The sequence below is a fragment of the Colobus angolensis genome, unplaced genomic scaffold (genome assembly GCF_000951035.1).
Source record: "Colobus angolensis palliatus isolate OR3802 unplaced genomic scaffold, Cang.pa_1.0 Scaffold41, whole genome shotgun sequence".
Classification (NCBI taxonomy): domain Eukaryota; kingdom Metazoa; phylum Chordata; class Mammalia; order Primates; family Cercopithecidae; genus Colobus; species Colobus angolensis.
This window is the reverse complement of record NW_012117488.1, coordinates 2,341,861-2,359,254: the sequence shown is the minus strand read 5'-3', so window position 1 is coordinate 2,359,254 and position 17,394 is coordinate 2,341,861. Positions and strand designations below refer to the sequence as shown.

Below are 17,394 nucleotides of genomic sequence, written 5' to 3'. Positions count from 1 at the left end.
CTTATCTCGCTGGAAGCTTTTCTAGTCTAATTATTAATTAATTAATTTAATTAATTAACTTTTGATCACTGTTAAGAATGTTGATAATAGTTCACCAAAAGTAAACAATGTATTCAAATTTAACTTAAAAAGTTAAAACCTTAAAAAGACCGAACAGGTAACTATTTGGTCTATTTACAGGAGTAGCAGTGAATATAATGGAAAATTAAACAGTTGAGAAACTTTTTTTTCTTTTTTGAGACAGTCTCACTCTGTCACCCAAGCGTAAGTTCAGTAGTACTATGACTTCAACCTTGAACTCCTGGGCTGAATGCTGCTGCCTCAGCCTCCTGTGTAGCTGGGACTGCAGATGTGTACTAATTTTATTTTTTATTTTTGTAGAGATGGAAGTCTTGTGATGTTTCTCAGGATAGTTTCAATCTCCTGGACTTAAACAATCCTCCTGCCTTGGCCTCCCAAAGCGTTGGGATTACAGGTGTGAGACACTGTACCTGGCCTGAGAAACTTTAAGAATTTGAAACTTTAAGGCAGTAACATGGCTGTCCAAAATGGGAAATTAACAATCACGCAAAATACAACACTGCATAGATTTAACAGTCACACATGGGAAGGAAAAAAAGGCATAAATACCTCAGCCAACATGTGATTAGTGAGTGAAATTTGGGTGGGTGGGGCACATCACAGAAGGAAGGACGTAGGCATTTTTTGATGGTTATTTTCCTTGTTTCCTTCTTTCAAAAAAAAAAAAAAAACCAGATTCATGGGTGTGTTAGGCCATTCTTGCATTACTACAAATACCTGAGACTGGGAAATTTATTTTTTTCTTATTGTGTGATTGTAGCTTATTCATTTTCATTGTGATATAGTATGCCATTATGTGAATACACTAGTTTACTTGTTCTATTGTTGATGGACATTAGGGTAAAATTTCAGTTTGGTGCTATTGTGAATGGTGCTGTTGTGACCATTTCTGTCCCAATCTTTTAAGTGAATGTATATATCTAGGAATGGATTTGCTGGGTCATTCGGTATTTGTTTTTCAACTTTAGCAATTGAAACCGAACAGTTTTCCAAATTGATGTTCTGATTTATACCTTATTAGCAATGTGTGAGAATTCCAGTTGCTTCATATTCTTGTCAACACTTGGAATTTTGACTTTTTAAATATTAAACAGTCACCTTCTTTTCATTTTGTGAGGAAATTGAAACTCAGATAAGTGAAATTACCTGACCTGTACTAGGCTTGGTTCTGAGAATGCAAAAGACATTGCAGCTCAGAATTTAGCCCTTTTTTCTCTTTAACTGGTAGGGACTTATGGAGTAAAAAATCATACTCAGATTTGATATACATATCTTTCCAAGGAGGATTACAAGTAGCGATTTATTTTCATCTGATCTGTATTTAAAATAGTTTTTTGGACACTACTGTTGTAGGGTGAGTGAGCAATAATGATTTAGGTTTAGAGTTAGGATCTACATTTAATTTTTTTTTTATTTAACTTTTATTTTAAGTTCAGGGGCAATTTATAAAGCAAAGAGGTTTAATGGGCTCATAGTTCTGCAGGCTTTACAGGAAACATGGCTTCTGGTAAGGCTTCAGGAAGCTTTTACTCCTGGTGGAAGGTGAAGCAGGAGCTTGCATGTCACATGACAAAAGCAGGAGCAAGAGAGAGCGAGAGAGAGTGGTTGGCGGAGGTGCCACACATTTTTAAATGACCAGACCTCCAGAGAACTCACTATCACGCAGACAGCAGCAAGCCATGTAGGATCTGCTCCCATGATCCAAACACCTCCCACGAGGCCTCACTTCCAGCATTGGGGATTACAATTCAATATGAGATTTGAGTGGGGACAAATAACCCAACTCAATCAATGGGGTTCACATGCAGGTTTGTTACATGACTATATTGCATGATACTGAGGTTTGGGCTTCAGTCAAAACAGTCATCCAGATAGTAAACATAGTACCCCAAAGATAGTTTTTCAATACTACTCCCCTCCCTGCCTCCTCACTCTTGTATTCCCCAGTGTATATTGTTCCCATCTCTATGTACATGTGTATTCATTGTTTAGCTCCCACTTACAAGTGAGAACATGCAGTATTTGGTTTTCTGTTTCTGCATTAATTCACTTAATATAATGGCCTCCAGATGCAACCATTTTTCTGCAAAGGACATGATTTCATTCTTTTTGTGGCTACATAGTGTCTCAAGGTGCATATGCACCGCATTGTTAAAATCCAGTCCACCGTTGGTGGGCACATGGGTTGATTCTGTGTCTTTGCTATTGTGAATAGTGCTGTGATAAAATATGAGTGCAGGTGTCTTTTTGGTAGAATGTTTTATTTTCCTTTGGGCGTATACCCAGTCATGGGATTGCTGGGTTGAATAATAATAATAATTCTATTTTGTAGTTCTTTAAGAAATCTCCAAACTGCTTCCCACAGGGGAATTTACAATTTACAATCCCACCAGCAGTGTATAAGCATTCCCTTTTCTCTACAACCTCACCAGTATCTGCTATTTTTTCCTTTTTTAATAATATAGGCTAATTTCTAATTTTGTTTTACAAGTTTTTTGAAGTTGATTGATAAATAAAAATTATGTTTAAGGGGAACAGCACAATATTTTGATATATGTATACATTATGAAATGGTTACTATTAACAAGCTAATATATTTGCACCTCATGTAGTTATCTATTTTTGTATGTGTGTGGTGGGAACACAAGGGACCTACTCTCTTAGAAAATTTCAAGTATTCAGTACGTTAACTATAGTCACCAGGCTCTACACTAGGCATCCAGAACTTATTCATCTTATAACTGAATGTTTGTACCTACTGCCCACTATCTCCTCTTTCCTCCCACCCCTCTCCCCCTGGTAACCACCCATTCTACTGTGACTTTCACTTTTTCTTTTTTTTTTTTAGACGGAGTCTCACTCTGTCACCAAGCTGGAGTGCAGTGGAGCGATCTCAGTTCACTTCAACCTCCGCCTCCCAGATTCAAGTGATTCTCCTGCCTCAGCCTCCCGAGTAGCTGGGACTACAGGCATGCACCACCACGCCAGGCTAATTTTTTTTATTTTTAGTAGAGACAGGGTTTCACCATGTTGGCCTGGATGGACTTAATCTCCTGACCTTGTGATCCACCTGCCTCAGCCTCCCAAAGTGCTGGGATTAGAGGCCTGAGCCACTGTGCCCAGCCAACTTTCACTCTTTTTAAATAATTTCACATGAAAGTGTGTTATGCAGTATTTGTCTTTCTAAGAATGGCTGATTTCACTAAGCATAATGTCCTCCAGGTTCATTCATGTTGTCGCCAGTGGTAAGATTTCTTTCTTTTTAAGGCTGAATAATACTTTATTTTATACATCTATATTTACATATAGTTATGCACATGTATCACATTTTCTTCACTTGCTCATTTGTGGATGGACACAGGTTGTTTTCATGTCTTGGCTACCGTGAATTATGCTGCAGTGAACATGGGAGTGAAAATATCTCTTTGAGATAGTGACTTTAGTTCCTTTGGAAATACAACCAGAAGTCCACCAATAGCTGTTAAACTAATAAATTCAGTAAAGTTGGAGGATACAAAATTAACATACAAATTCAGCTGCATTTCTATGCACTAAGAACAAACTATATGAAAAAATAAGAAAACAATCACATTTATAATAGCATCAAAATAATAAAATGCTTAGGAATAAATGTAACCAAAGAGGTGAAAGATCTGTACACTGAAAATCATAAAATGCTGATGAAATTAACTGAAGAAGACATAAAGTAAATGGAGAGATATTCCATGTACATTGATTGGAAAAATTAATATTGTTAAAATGTTCATACTATCTAAAAAATCTACAGATTTACACAATATCTATCAAAATTCCAATGCTGTTTTTTCACAGCAGTAAGAAAACCAATTATAAAATTCATATGGAACCATAAAAGACCCCAAATAGCCAAAACAAGAAAAACAGAGCCAAAGGCATCATACTCTCTGACTCCAAAATCTACTACAAAGGTATCAAGTAGCATAATGCTGGCATAAAAACAGACATCTAACTCCGTGGAACAGAATAGACAGCCAGGAAAAAATCCCACATGTTTACAGGCAAAGACTTTAAAAAAACATGTGCCAAGAGTACACCAAGAGAAAAAGGTAATATCTTTAATAAACGGTGGAATGGTGGTAGGAAAACTGGACCCTTGTACTACACACAAATGTCAACTAAAAATTGGTTAAAGATTTAAACATAAGACCAGAGACTGTAAAACTCTTAAGAGAAAACCCAGGAAATACTCCTAGACACTGGTCTTGGCAATGATATTTTTAAATTTCACACCAATAGCACAGGCAACAAGTGCTAAAAGAAACTAGCGGGACTACATCAAACTAAATTACCACTCAATAAAAAAAAGAAAGGAAAAAAGAAAAGACAACATACAGAATAGAACATATTTGCAAACCATATATCTGATAAGTGCTTAATATCCAAAATATATACGGAGCTCATATAACTCAGTAGCAACACAACAAAATGAAATACAACAAAACTGATTTTAAAAAAACGAGCAAAAGATCTGAACAGACATCCCTCAAAAGAAGACATTTAAATGACCATCAAGTATGTGAAAGCATGTTCTGCATCACTAAACTTCAGAGAAATGCAAATGAAAACCATAATGAGATATCACGTCACACAGAATGATGATTACCAAAAAGTCAAAAGATAACAAGCGTTGGCAAGGATGTAGAGAAAAGGGAACACTTAGACACCGTTGGGAGGAACGTGAATTAGTATAGTCATCATAGAACACAGGACAGTTTCCTCAGAAAGAAAAATCATGCGTTTCCAATGGCTTTTAAGTACATAGATCAGCCCATCAGCTCCACCACTTGCTGACTGTGTCATCTTAGGAACTTTATTAGCCTCTCCATGCGTTAACATTTCTCAATTGCCTATATGGAAGATAGTAGTAACTAATTTACATTATTCTGAGAATGAAATTGATAATCCAACAAAATCACCTAAAACAATATCTGATCCACAAAATGAATGCTCAATGTCTATGAACCTTTCTGTTGATCATCACCATCATCGTCATCACTATCAATGTATACCAGTATGATAAGCATAAACACTCCATATCCAATTGAGTATTAATTTGTCCATCCTGTATAAGATCATAAACTTCTGAAAACAAAGCTTTTCCTTTCATAGTGTATTTTCTGTATTTAGCACAAAAACTATCACATTATTTGATAAATAAAAGAAATGGTTTGTTTCACCTGGACTTCTGATTCTAAATCCTCTTTGGGAAAAAACTAGTTCTGTTTTAGTAAGAGTAGCTAAATAATTGTGGATTTTAAGATTTAAAACATCAAGGTATTGCCATGCTTCACTTTTAGTCCATAAATGGTGCTGTGTTCTTAGATTTTCAGAAGGGGCAACAAGGACCCTCTGACTATCCTCTGTCATCCATTCTCCCCTTATTCCTCACCTTAATTCCTTTTCTGGGCACTAGTGTATAGTCCTGTTCAATCTTCCTTTTTGCTTCTAAGTAGATACTGTGCCCTCCAGGAACAAAGAAAGTTCCTCTTGAAATACTTTCCATCAAGAGCTCTGAAAGCCGCTTAAGTTCAGCCTGGCAATATTTGTCAGATGCCTCTTCATTCTGCAGCACAAAGTCTTCCTTCTTTTTCTCCATGGTGTCCTGCCAGAAAAGTGTAGGGAAAAACAGTAGAAAGAAGCTGTTAGAAGGGAAGGTCCAACTGTGATCCTCTTGGAAGAAGTAGTCTGATGGCCTCAGAGCGGACTGAGATATGGTGTAGACCAAGAGTCAGAAGACTTGTTTTAATTCCAGTTTGGATCAGTTCTCTGCATGGCCTGTGGAAAGTTCATGAACTCTATCTTTCCTTCAGCAAAAGTATGATTAACAGTGATCTAACTATAAAAAATAAGCAAGGGACAATTCAGTTGTGGTAGTAGTAGTGTCCTTAGAGAGCATGGATTGCTATGGATAAAATGTGTACACAGAAAATCAACCCTTCTGGCATAATCACATCCCAGTAATGGCTTGATTGTACTCTGAACAAAGCTTGGAACTCTTTTGAAATTCTTCCAAAAGGGATCTTAACATGTGAAGATATGGGAACATTATTATTTTTTGCTTACACTTGTAAGTTATGATTGCATCTGGGCTTTCTCAATATGTACTAAGAGATTTCTGTCACTTGTGGACTGGTAATAGACAGACTGAAAGAAGGCTATTCAATAAGAGTGCCAACGGCAGATTTAAGATATCCCCCAGGATTTCCCCTCCGAAGTTTCCACACTCTCCATAGTCCCTGGGCTTATTAATATGATGGTGTGTACTCCAGTGTTTAGGTAACATTATATGATATCTGTTGACTTTTAAAATGGAGAGTATTCAAGTAGTACTGAATATACTCAAGAAAGTAGGAATTACCGTATCACATGACCTCTTTGAAAGCAGAGCTTTTTTGTTTACCTTGAGGCAGAAGAGGAAGCCAGAGAGATTAGAAACAAGAGAAACATTTGATGCATCCTTGCTGACTTGAAGAAGGAGAGAGGTTCACCTGAGCATACAAGTAAGAAGTAAGCTCAATCAACACCTTGTTTTCAGCTTGTGATACACTGAGAGGAGCACACAGATACCCTAAAAAGAACTTCTGACTTACAGAGCTGTGAGCTTAGGCATTTTTTCCCACTCAGAGTCAGGGAAGTGCTTCTTTATTTTATCTTTTTATAAAATAAAATAAAAAATTGTATATGTATAATGCTTGCATCATGTTACTTTGAAATGTAACATGAAATGTAACATAATCTGTATAAGTTAAGAATTCTGTTTAACTTGTATAGATTATTAAATTACTAAAACTAAGTAACATATATATTAGCTCAAATATTTGTCATTCTAAATACTATTCTCTTAGTAATTTTCAAGAATGTAATACATTGTTATTAACTGTAGTTAGTATGTTGTATAAATGTGTTGTTAAATGGGCTACAATCATAATTTCTTATATATGATAGAAAATTAATAAATTTCCCATATTTTAGAAAAATCAAAAACTGTAGCCTATTAAATTCAGTCACATAAAATAATCCAAGCTCCCTTTACCATGAGAAAGAGATGAACCATGGCATTTAAAAAGGTGGGCCATAAGTATCATTCCAGAAAGGCAGGAATCAAGAAAAAAAATACGAAGATTACCACGAGCTTCTTCTGAAATTCCTGGTTTTTATCCTTGAAGGAGTGCTCCATGAAGACTGCAATGGCTTCCCTCTCACAGGCTGTGTGCATGTCCAACAGGTCCTGGAGCGTGTCTGTGGGGAATCTCATTTGCTGGGCCATCCGCTGGCTGTAGTGGTCAGCTGCCCTCTGCACGGCTGCTGAGTTCTCACGCTGGGCCAGAGCTGCCACTGCATTCTCCAGACAAGGAACTGCTCCACTGTTGATGGCATCCAGGTAGGTCTCCACCAGCATCCCCAGCCCTGAATGATTTAGGAAATTTAGGGAATAGATAGAAAGTTTTCACTCATTGTTTTACAAGTGGTATGTATCAGCATTCTAAAAATCACAAAAAAATTCCATTTAACATGAATTTTCCCTCCTTCTCCTTCTTTTAATTCTACTATTACTACTACTACTACTTTTTACGAAGCCACTTTCTTACAATAACATCACTGTTGTTCCTATTTATTCTTCCTATTTTGTTCTCCAGCTCATCACATTACAAAGTTAATTACTAATCACAAACAATATGGAGCAAAGGTTTCTTGAAAGAGAATACTTTTTTGCTTAAGTAAAAATTTAAAAACATTTATTCAGCAAAGTAAATTATATCATTTGTGGATCATGATTCTGAATGTAAATGCAGGTGCCTTCATAAAAACACTTAAGAGAGTGCCAGAACATTAAACCCTGTGAGAAGCTCTTTTCTGTACAGAGCACTAAAAGACTGCACAGGTAACATGTTCATGAAGCCAGCTTTGTTTATAAGATTATGCTGAATTTTGTATCTCAAAATCTCGTTAGGCTTGCAGAAACTCATGACATGCTACTTACTTTCTGTTTTGTGTAAATTCACAATACATCTTTTATACCCTCACTGAGAAAAATATCCTTCACTTATCCCACACCTCATAACACAGATGTTATCTCCTTACCAGTTGTTCATGCTTATAAGCTTAGTTTACTAGTTTTTGAGATACAGTGGGCCTCAATAAACACCCATATAGGGAAATAGACTCACGGTTTCCAGTGACAAGGATTCCCTCCCTCAGGGTCTTGGTCTTTGCATGGGTGAGGATATAAGAACGGAAGTTTTCTAATTGCACCTGAAAATTACTATCCAGTTGGTCTTCTGGTACTTCTTCAACATGGAGTAAGAGTTTTTTGTCATTTGTTGGCCGGTCAAAAACAAAGCACTTCCGTTTTGGAAAGAAATGCCTGATCCACTCCCTGGGCTTGTTAGAATTTTGAATTTGGGGATTCTTGCCTGCAGAAGTAGTGAAAAAAGTGACTACTGAAGAACAGCTTTTAAGCGAGCCTGAAGATTTTCATTTCCAAAGTTCCTTGCATCAACCACTACAGTGGTTGTGAATCTATGCAAAAAAACCTCTCATGCAACCAAACTTATGCTAATCTACTTAAGGTATGAAAAGTCAATTTCTGCACAAAGCAGAGTCAGAAAGGTACTTCTGGAAAGGAAGGGAAGGCATCCACCTCAAGTGAAGGAATTTATGGTTGCTTTCCTCAGCCGCTGTATGATGTCTGGTAGACTGATGATTTTTTAAATGTTTGCTCAATTATGATTAACTAAATTATGATAAGAAGTACTTTCTTTAAAAATTGTATATATTTAAGGTGTTATAACATGAAGTTTCGATGTGCGTGTACATAGTGAAATTACTACTAAGTAAGCAAATTATATATCCATTACCTTCTATACTTTTCGTCCCTTTTTTTTGTGGTAAGAGTACCTAAAATCTAATCTCTGTAAATTTTAAATGTAAAATACAATATCGTTAAGGATAGTTCTCCCGCAGTATATTAGATCCCTAGACTTTCCCACCCTATATAACTTCAAGTTTGTACCCTTCACCTACACGTCCTCATTTCCTTCCTCACCGTGCCCTGGTAACCACTGTTCTACTCTCTGTTTCTATGTATTTGATGTTTTAAAATAGAATCCACATAGAAAAGAGGTCCTGTCATATTTTTCTTCCTGTTTCTGGCTAATATTACATAGCATCATGGACTTTCTCAATCTTACTGTCCCCATGTCAGAAATGAAATGTAGGGCTTAAAAATAAAGTAATGCTAGAAACAAGGACAAGATGAGGCTGGGGAAAATGTCGGAAAGAGACAGAAAATACTCAGGTCAGATTATATTAGGTCTAACATTGTCTTGCAGAGGGATTCTGTGGCATGTATCAGTTATTCAAAACAAATATTTGTTGAAAGGATGAACAAATATAGATATTGATTGTAGGTGCCAGCAGGTATCCACTCTGCTAAATATAATCTGTTTAACAAACGTGTAATAGATTGACAACATATTATATGAGACTGTAGAATGAAGTAGGTGATGTTATAAAAACAGTAAAATAAAGGATTTGACAGTCCTATTGGAAGCACATGTCAGTGTATTTTTTTTTTAATTTCCTGAATCATTAACTGTATGAATCTCCTTTTTCTCTAAAGGATATAACTATCCAGGCCAATAAAATAGACCAAGTGAAATATATTTCCAAAATTTGATCATTTGACTTCTTGTGATTCTGCGTTTACGAGCTTCCAAACTTATTAGGTAATTTTCTCCAAATAGAATAGGAGGAGAACTTGAAGTTAATAAGTAACACAAATATATGAGTCTTAGGATGTGATAATATTAATTGTAATCCTCGATATATTTTTCATAGTACTTATTGGTCTAAAATCATTTGATAGAACTTTGAGTTTTAAATTTCCTCAATGAATTTGAACCTCGGCCTCTGAGAAATTTCAAGTAAAAATAACCACAAAAATCATAATCACTTGTCAATCACCAACCACCATGAGCAAGAGCCTCAATCAGGTCCAATATAAAAATCTGTGTCAGGTGTTGAAGAGCAGGTCCTAGTTGAGCCCACCCACTACTGAACCTTCTGCCATCTAGGCCATGCTCTGATACCTGGAATCAGCTTCAAGGCATTCTCCAAGTACTCATCTTCTGTGATGGGGTGTCCATCTAACTTCAGTTCCAGGGTAAAATCCCGAACAGTCCAAATAAAGTCTGGAAAGAAACTCACAAACTCGCTGGAGTCCTCAACTTCATCAGGTTTGGGGCAGGATTTTGCCCTGATTAGCTCTGTTAGTTCAGTCACATAGCTGGGATCTCAGCTAAGGAAGGAGTAGCACTCTACACCATCGTTTCCACATCTCACTTAGAAACAAGTTTTATACACGTTCCCTTTTGCACTGTGTCTTTTCTTACTCAACCAGGACAACTGAGTCACAGTAAAGAAGACACAGTATCAGTTTCCATTCTCCTAAATTCCATAAAACCTGCTCTTCACTTCCCGGAAGGATACTGCAGCTGCTCCAGGGCCTGGTGGTTGATGGTGTTCATGCTGTTGTAGACAAAGCTGCTGCTTAGAAGCACAGCCAGGGCAAAGATCCAAGAGTCATTCTTAGGGTCACTCTAGTGTTAAAGAAATAGAAAAAAGGAAGCCACAGTTTAGATACATCTCAAGGTCAACTATTTGTATCCATGTAACCAAAACTTAAGTCATTCCAGTTTTCCCAAAATGCTGTGTCTAAAGGAAATGTAAGCTTTATATGCTTGTCAGCATGATTTGGTGAAATTAAATAAATCAGCTATAGAAAAAGCAGCTTAAGCATCTCTATTTTCCCTAAAAATATTGTTAATGTATAATAGCCAATCACACGATAAGTAAATATATTTCTTTCTTTATGCTTTATCAATTGTGCTGTAACCGTTATAAGGAGAACATCTTGGTTTGAAGTCTCCTGAATGATGCTCTCCACTTTTTGTATACAATAAATTTAAATTTTTCCAAACTTGATCTGATATTATTTGTGACACTTGAAAGCACATTACTGTTAGGACTTAAGAGTCTCCTTTTAATTTATTCATTTATTAATTCATTCATTTGGTTGTCCATTCACTATTTCAGCTGTAGTATATATAACTGAATAGTAAGGCATGTAATATGAATTTTGAAGGTCATGTTAAAGTCAAACTGTATTTTTGCCATTTATATTGATCTTCTCAGGGCATCACTTTCTTTAGATATTAAAAGTAGCAATTGACATGGTCAATGTGCAAAATGTTTGATGGAGTGCCTAAAGCATAGTAAGTATGTAGTAATTAGTGAACAATAATCCTTTGGCAGATTTTCTCAATCATGGCTATATTAGGAATGCAAATGATAATCAATCAAATTCACCAAAAATTGTTCAGCTACGTACAAAATGCAGATGCTGCCTTTGGTTTTGTGGATGCAAAGTTCCATAATCACAAGAAGATGACTTTCAGGAGTGGCAGATAGCATTCTCAACATAAAAGTGCAACCAAGATGATAATTTCTGCCGGGAGTGGAACGAAAGTCATAATGTAAAAAATAAAACAAACAACAATCTAAAAAACGGGAGGTGGGAAGGAAGGAAAATAAAGAGAAACAAATGCTCTGTGAGTTCGAGCAAGAAGTTACTATGTCTAACTAGAATTAGATGGCAGTAGGTTGAAAAGAGCTGGACGTTAAGGAGTACATAAAATGAGGACTTGCGGAAATGAAAGAATTAAAAAGGTGAAAGACCCAACAAAATCCAAGTCAAAGATTTTAGGGTATGATCATATAATGGTATTACAGTTATTTAATTCAATGGAATGAGTGAATAGGTATGTGGAGAAGACAAGGCTAGAAATACTATTCAGAGCAAGACATGAAGGTCCCTTAAATAGAATTAAATGCTGACCAAATCCACAAATTCCAAGGCCAACAAGTAATTTTGCTTCCATCAAGCATGTATATATTTGTATGTTTTGGTTCCTTGAACAGTCATACTTTTGCAAATAAAAAAGTTTATGCACATTACAATCTATTTCAAATCAATATTTCATCTTTGTTGTACACTGAAATGATGATTGATAACTTTAGAACTGTATCTTTAAATTCACTATTTCTAAATGAGACCCCACACACATTTATAATTTTTGCAGTATGAAAGCCAAACCACACTAATTCTATTTTCTTTTTTTTGAAATAGAGTCTTGCTCTGTTGCCCAGACTGCAGGGCAATGGTGCAATCACTGCAACCTCCATCTCCCAGGTTCAAGTGATTCTTCCACCTCAGCCTCCGAAGTAGCTGGGATCATAGGCACCTGCCATCATGCCCAGCTAATTTTTGTATTTTCAGTAGAGATGGGATTTCACCATGTTAGCCAGGCTGGTCTTGGACTCTTGACCTCAGGTGATCCACCCACCTTGGCCTCTCAGAGTGCTGGGATTACAGGCGTGAGCCACAGCATCTGGCCTCTATTTTCTTTTTTTTTCTTCTTTTTAACTTTTAATTTAAGTTCAGGCTTATCCCCAAACTTAATAAAATAAAATAAAATAAATAAGTTAAAATACTTTATTTTAAGTTCAGTGGTACCCCTGAACTTAATGAAATACCACAAAACTTAATAAAAGTTTAAAAAAGGAAAATTGAGAAAATGTCCCTGTCTGACAGCTTTGAAGAGAGTACTGGTTCTCCCAGCATGGAGTGTGAGCTCTGAGAATGGACAGACTGCCTCCTCAAGTGGGTTCTTGACCACCGAGTAGCCTAACTGGGAGAGACCTCCCAGTTGGGGCTGACTGACACCTCATACAGCTGGCTGCCCCTCTGAGACAAAGCTTCCAGAGGAAGGATCAGGCAGCAACATTTGCCATTCTGCAATATTTGCTGTTCTACAGCCTCCCCTGGTGATACCCAGGCAAACAGGGTCTGGAGTGTACCTCCAGCAAACTCCAACAGACCTGCAGTGGAAGGTCCTGACTGTTAGAAGGAAAACTAACAAACAGAAAGGACATGCACACCAAAACCCCATCTGTACGTCACCATCATCAAAGACCGAAGGTAGATAAAACCACAAAGATGGGGAGAAACCAGAGCAGAAAAACGGAAAATTCTAAAAATCAGAGCACCTCTTCTCCTCTAAAGGAACACAGCTCCTCGTCAGCAATGGAACAAAGTTGGATGGAGAATGACTTTGATGAGTTGAGAGAAGAAGGTTTCAGACGATCGGTAATAAAAAAAACTTCTCTGAGCTAAAGGAGGATGTTCAAACCCATCGCAAAGGAGCTAAAAACCTTGAAAAAAGATTAGACAACTGGCTAACAAGAATAAACTGTATAGAGATGACCTTAAAGGACCTGATGGAGCTGAAAACCATGGCATAAGAACTATGTGATGCATGCACAAGCTTCAGTAGCTGATTTGATCAAGTGGAAGAAAGGGTATCACTGATTGAAGATCAAATGAATGAAATGAAGCAAGAAGAGAAACTTAGAGAAAAAAAAGTAAAAAGAAATGAACAAAGCCTCCAAGAAATATGGGACTATATGAAAAGACCAAATCTATGTCTGATTGGTGTACTTGAAAGTGATGGGGAGAATGGAACCAAGTTGGAAAACACTCTTCAGGATATTATTCAGGAGAACTTCCCCAACCTAGCAAGGAAGGCCAACATTCAAATTCAGGAAATACAGACAACGCCACAAACATACTCCTTGAGAAGAGCAACTCCAAGACACATAATCGTCAGATTCAGCAAAGTTGAAACGAAGGAGAAAATGTTAAGGGCAGCCAGAGAGAAAGGTCAGGGTACCCACAAAGAGAAGCCCATCAGTGGATCTCTCAGCAGAAACTCTACAAGCCAGAAGAGAGTGGGGGCCAATATTCAATATTCTTAAAGAAAAGAAAAGAATTTCAACCCAGAGTTTCATCTCCAGCCAAACTAAGCTTCATAAGTGAAGGAGAAATAAAATCCTTTACAGACAAGCAAATACTGAGAGATTTTGCCACCACCAGGCCTGCCTTACAAGAACTCCTGAAGGAAGCACTAAACATGGAAAGGAACAACTGGTACCAGCCACTGCAAAAACATGCCAAATTGTAAAGACCATTGATGCTAACAAGAAACCGCATCAACTAACAAGCAAAATAACCAGCTAACATCATAATGTCAGGATCAAATTCACACATAACAATATTAACCTTAAATGTAAATGGCCTGAATGCTCCAATTAAAAGACATAGACTGGCATATTGGATAAAGAGATAAGACCCATCAGTGTGTTGTATTCAAGAGACCCATCTCATGTGCACAGACACACATAGGCTCAAGACCCATCAGTGTGCTGTATTCAAGAGACCCATCTCATGTGCACAGACACACGTAGGCTCAAGATAAAGGGATGGAGGAAGATCTACCAAGCAAATGGAAAACCAAAAACAGCAGGGGTTGCAATCCTAGTCTCTGATAAAAAGACTTTAAACCAACAAAGATCAAAAGAGACAAAGAAGGCCATTACATAATGGTAAAGGGATCAATTCAACAAGAAGAGCTAACTATCCTAAATGCATATACACCCAATACAGGAGCACTTAGATTCATAAAGCAAGTCCTCAGAGACCTACAAAGAGACTTAGACTCCTACACAATAATAATGGCAGACTTTAAGACCCCACTGTCAACATTAGACAGATCCACAAGACAGAAAGTTAACAAGGATATCCAGGAATTGAACTCAGCTCTGCACCAAGCAGACCTAATAGACATCTACAGAACTCTCTACCCCAAATCAACAGAATATACATTCTTCTCAGCATCACATTGCACTTATTCCAAAATTGACCACATAATTGGAAGTAAAGCTCTACTCAGCAAATGTAAAAGAACAGAAATTATAACAAACTGTCTCTCAGACCACAGTGCAATCATACTAGAACTCAGGATTAAGAAACTCACTCGAAACCGCTCAACTACCTGGAAACTGAACAAGTGGTTCCTGAATGACTACTGGGTACATAACAAAATGAAGGCAGAAGCAAAGATGCTGTTTGAAACCAATGAGAAAAAAGACACAACGGAGCACAATCTCTGGGACATATCGAAAGCAGTGTGCAGAGGGAAATTTGTTGCACTAAATGCCAACAAGAGAAAGCAGGAAAGATCTAAAATTGACACTCTAATATCACAATTAAAAGAACTAATGAAGCAAGAGCAAACACATTCAAAAGCTAGCAGAAGGCAAGAAATAACTAAGATCAGAGCAGAACTGAAGGAGATAGAGACACAAAAAAACCCTTCAAAAAATCAATGAATCTAGAAGTTGGTTTCTGGAAAAGATCAGCAAAATTGGTAGACCACTAGCAAGACTCATAAAGAAGAAAAGACAGAAGAATCAAATAGATGCAATAGAAAATGATAAAGGGGATATCACTAGCAATCCCACAGAAATATGAACAACCATCAGAGAATACTATAAAAACCTCTATGCAAATAAACTAGAAAATCTAGAAGAAATGGATAAATTCCTGGACACATGCACCCTCCCAAGACTAAACCAAGAAGAAGTTGAATCTCTGAATAGACCAATAACAGGCTCTGAAATTGAGGCAATAATTAATAGCCTACCAACCGAAAACAGTCTAGGACCAGATAGATTCACAGCAGAATTCTACCAGAGGTAGAAACAGGAGCTGGTGTCATTCCTTCTGAAACTATTCCAATCAATAGAAAAAAAGGGAATCCTCCCTAACTCATTTTATGAGGCCAGCATCATCTTGATACCAAAGCCTGGCAGAGACAGAATAAAAAAAGAGTATTTTAGACCCATATCCCCGATGTACATTGATGCAGAAATCCTCAATAAAACACTGGCAAACTGACTCCAGTAGCACATCAAAAAGCATTATCAACCACAATCAAATTGGCTTCATCCCTGTGGTGCAAGATGGGTTCACCATAGGCAAATCAATAAATGTAATCCATCATGTAAACAGAACCAAAGACAAAAACCACATGATTATTTCAATAGATTCAGAAAAGGCCTTTGACAAAATTCAACAGCCTTCATGCTAAAAACTCTCAGTAAACTATGTATTGATGGGACGTATCTCAACATAATAAGAACTATTTATGACAAGACCACAGCCAATATCATACTCAATGGGCAAAAACTGGAAGCATTCCCTTTGAAAATCAGCACAAGACAGGGATGTCATCTCTTACCACTCCTATTCAACATAGTGTTGGAAGTTCTTGTCAGGGCAATCAGGCAGGAGAAAGAAATAAAGGGTATTCAATTAGGAAAAGATGAAGTCAAATTTTCCCTGTTTGCAGATGACATGATTGTGTATTTAGAAAACCCCATCTTCTCAGCCCAAAATCTCCTTAAGCTGATAAGCGACTTCAGGAAAGTTTCAGGATACAAAATCAATCTGCAAAAATTACAAACATTCCTATACACCAATAACAGACAAACAGAGAGCCAAATCATGAGTGAACTCCCATTCACAATTGCTTCAAAGAGAATAAAATACCTAGGAATCCAACTTACAAGGCATGTGAAGGACCTCTTCAAGGAGAACTACAAACTACTGCTCAATGAAATAAAAGAGGACAAAAACAAATGGAAGAACATTCCATGCTCATGGATAGGAAGAATCAATATTGTGAAAATGACCCTACTGCCCAAGATAATTTATAGATTCAATGCCATCCCCACCAAGCTACCAATGACTTTCTTCACAGAATTGGAAAAAACTGCTTTAAAGTTAATATGGAACCAAAAAAGAGCCTACATTGCCAAGACAATCCTAAGCAAAAAGAACAAAGTTGGAGGCATCACACTACCTGACTTCAAACTATACTGCAACACTACAGTAACCAAAACAGCATGGTACTGGTACCAAAACAGAGATATAGACCAATGGAACAGAACAGAGCCCTCAGAAATAACACCAGATGTCTACAACCATCTGATATTTGACAAACCTGACAAAAACAGGAAATGGGGAAAGGATTCCCTATTTAATAAATGGTGCTGGGAAACTGGCTAGCCATATGTAGAAAGCTGAAACTGGATCCCTTCCTTACACCCTACACAAAAATTAATTCAAGATGGATTAAAGACTTAAATGGTAGACCTAAAACCATAAAAACCCTAGAAGAAAACCTAGGCAATATCGTTCAGGACATAGGCATGGGCAAGGACTTCATGACTAAAACACCAAAAGCAATGACAACAAAAGACAAAATTGACAAATGGGATCTAATTAAACTAAAGAGCTTCTGCACAGCA

General features: G+C 37.1%; 1 protein-coding gene across 1 annotated transcript in view; it reads right to left on the bottom strand.

Moving 5' to 3' along the window:
- GBP7 (guanylate binding protein 7) overlaps positions 1 to 17,394 on the bottom strand; it is a 45,170-nt gene that overhangs the window by 8,859 nt on the left and 18,917 nt on the right. Inside the window, exons 4-8 of the mRNA XM_011956054.1 lie at positions 10,612 to 10,721; positions 10,212 to 10,408; positions 8,289 to 8,534; positions 7,247 to 7,527; positions 5,510 to 5,722 (exon numbers count right to left, since the gene is read on the bottom strand). Of these exons, the coding sequence (XP_011811444.1) occupies positions 5,510 to 5,722; positions 7,247 to 7,527; positions 8,289 to 8,534; positions 10,212 to 10,408; positions 10,612 to 10,721 (1,047 nt within the window). The remainder of the gene's footprint in view (positions 1 to 5,509; positions 5,723 to 7,246; positions 7,528 to 8,288; positions 8,535 to 10,211; positions 10,409 to 10,611; positions 10,722 to 17,394) is intronic.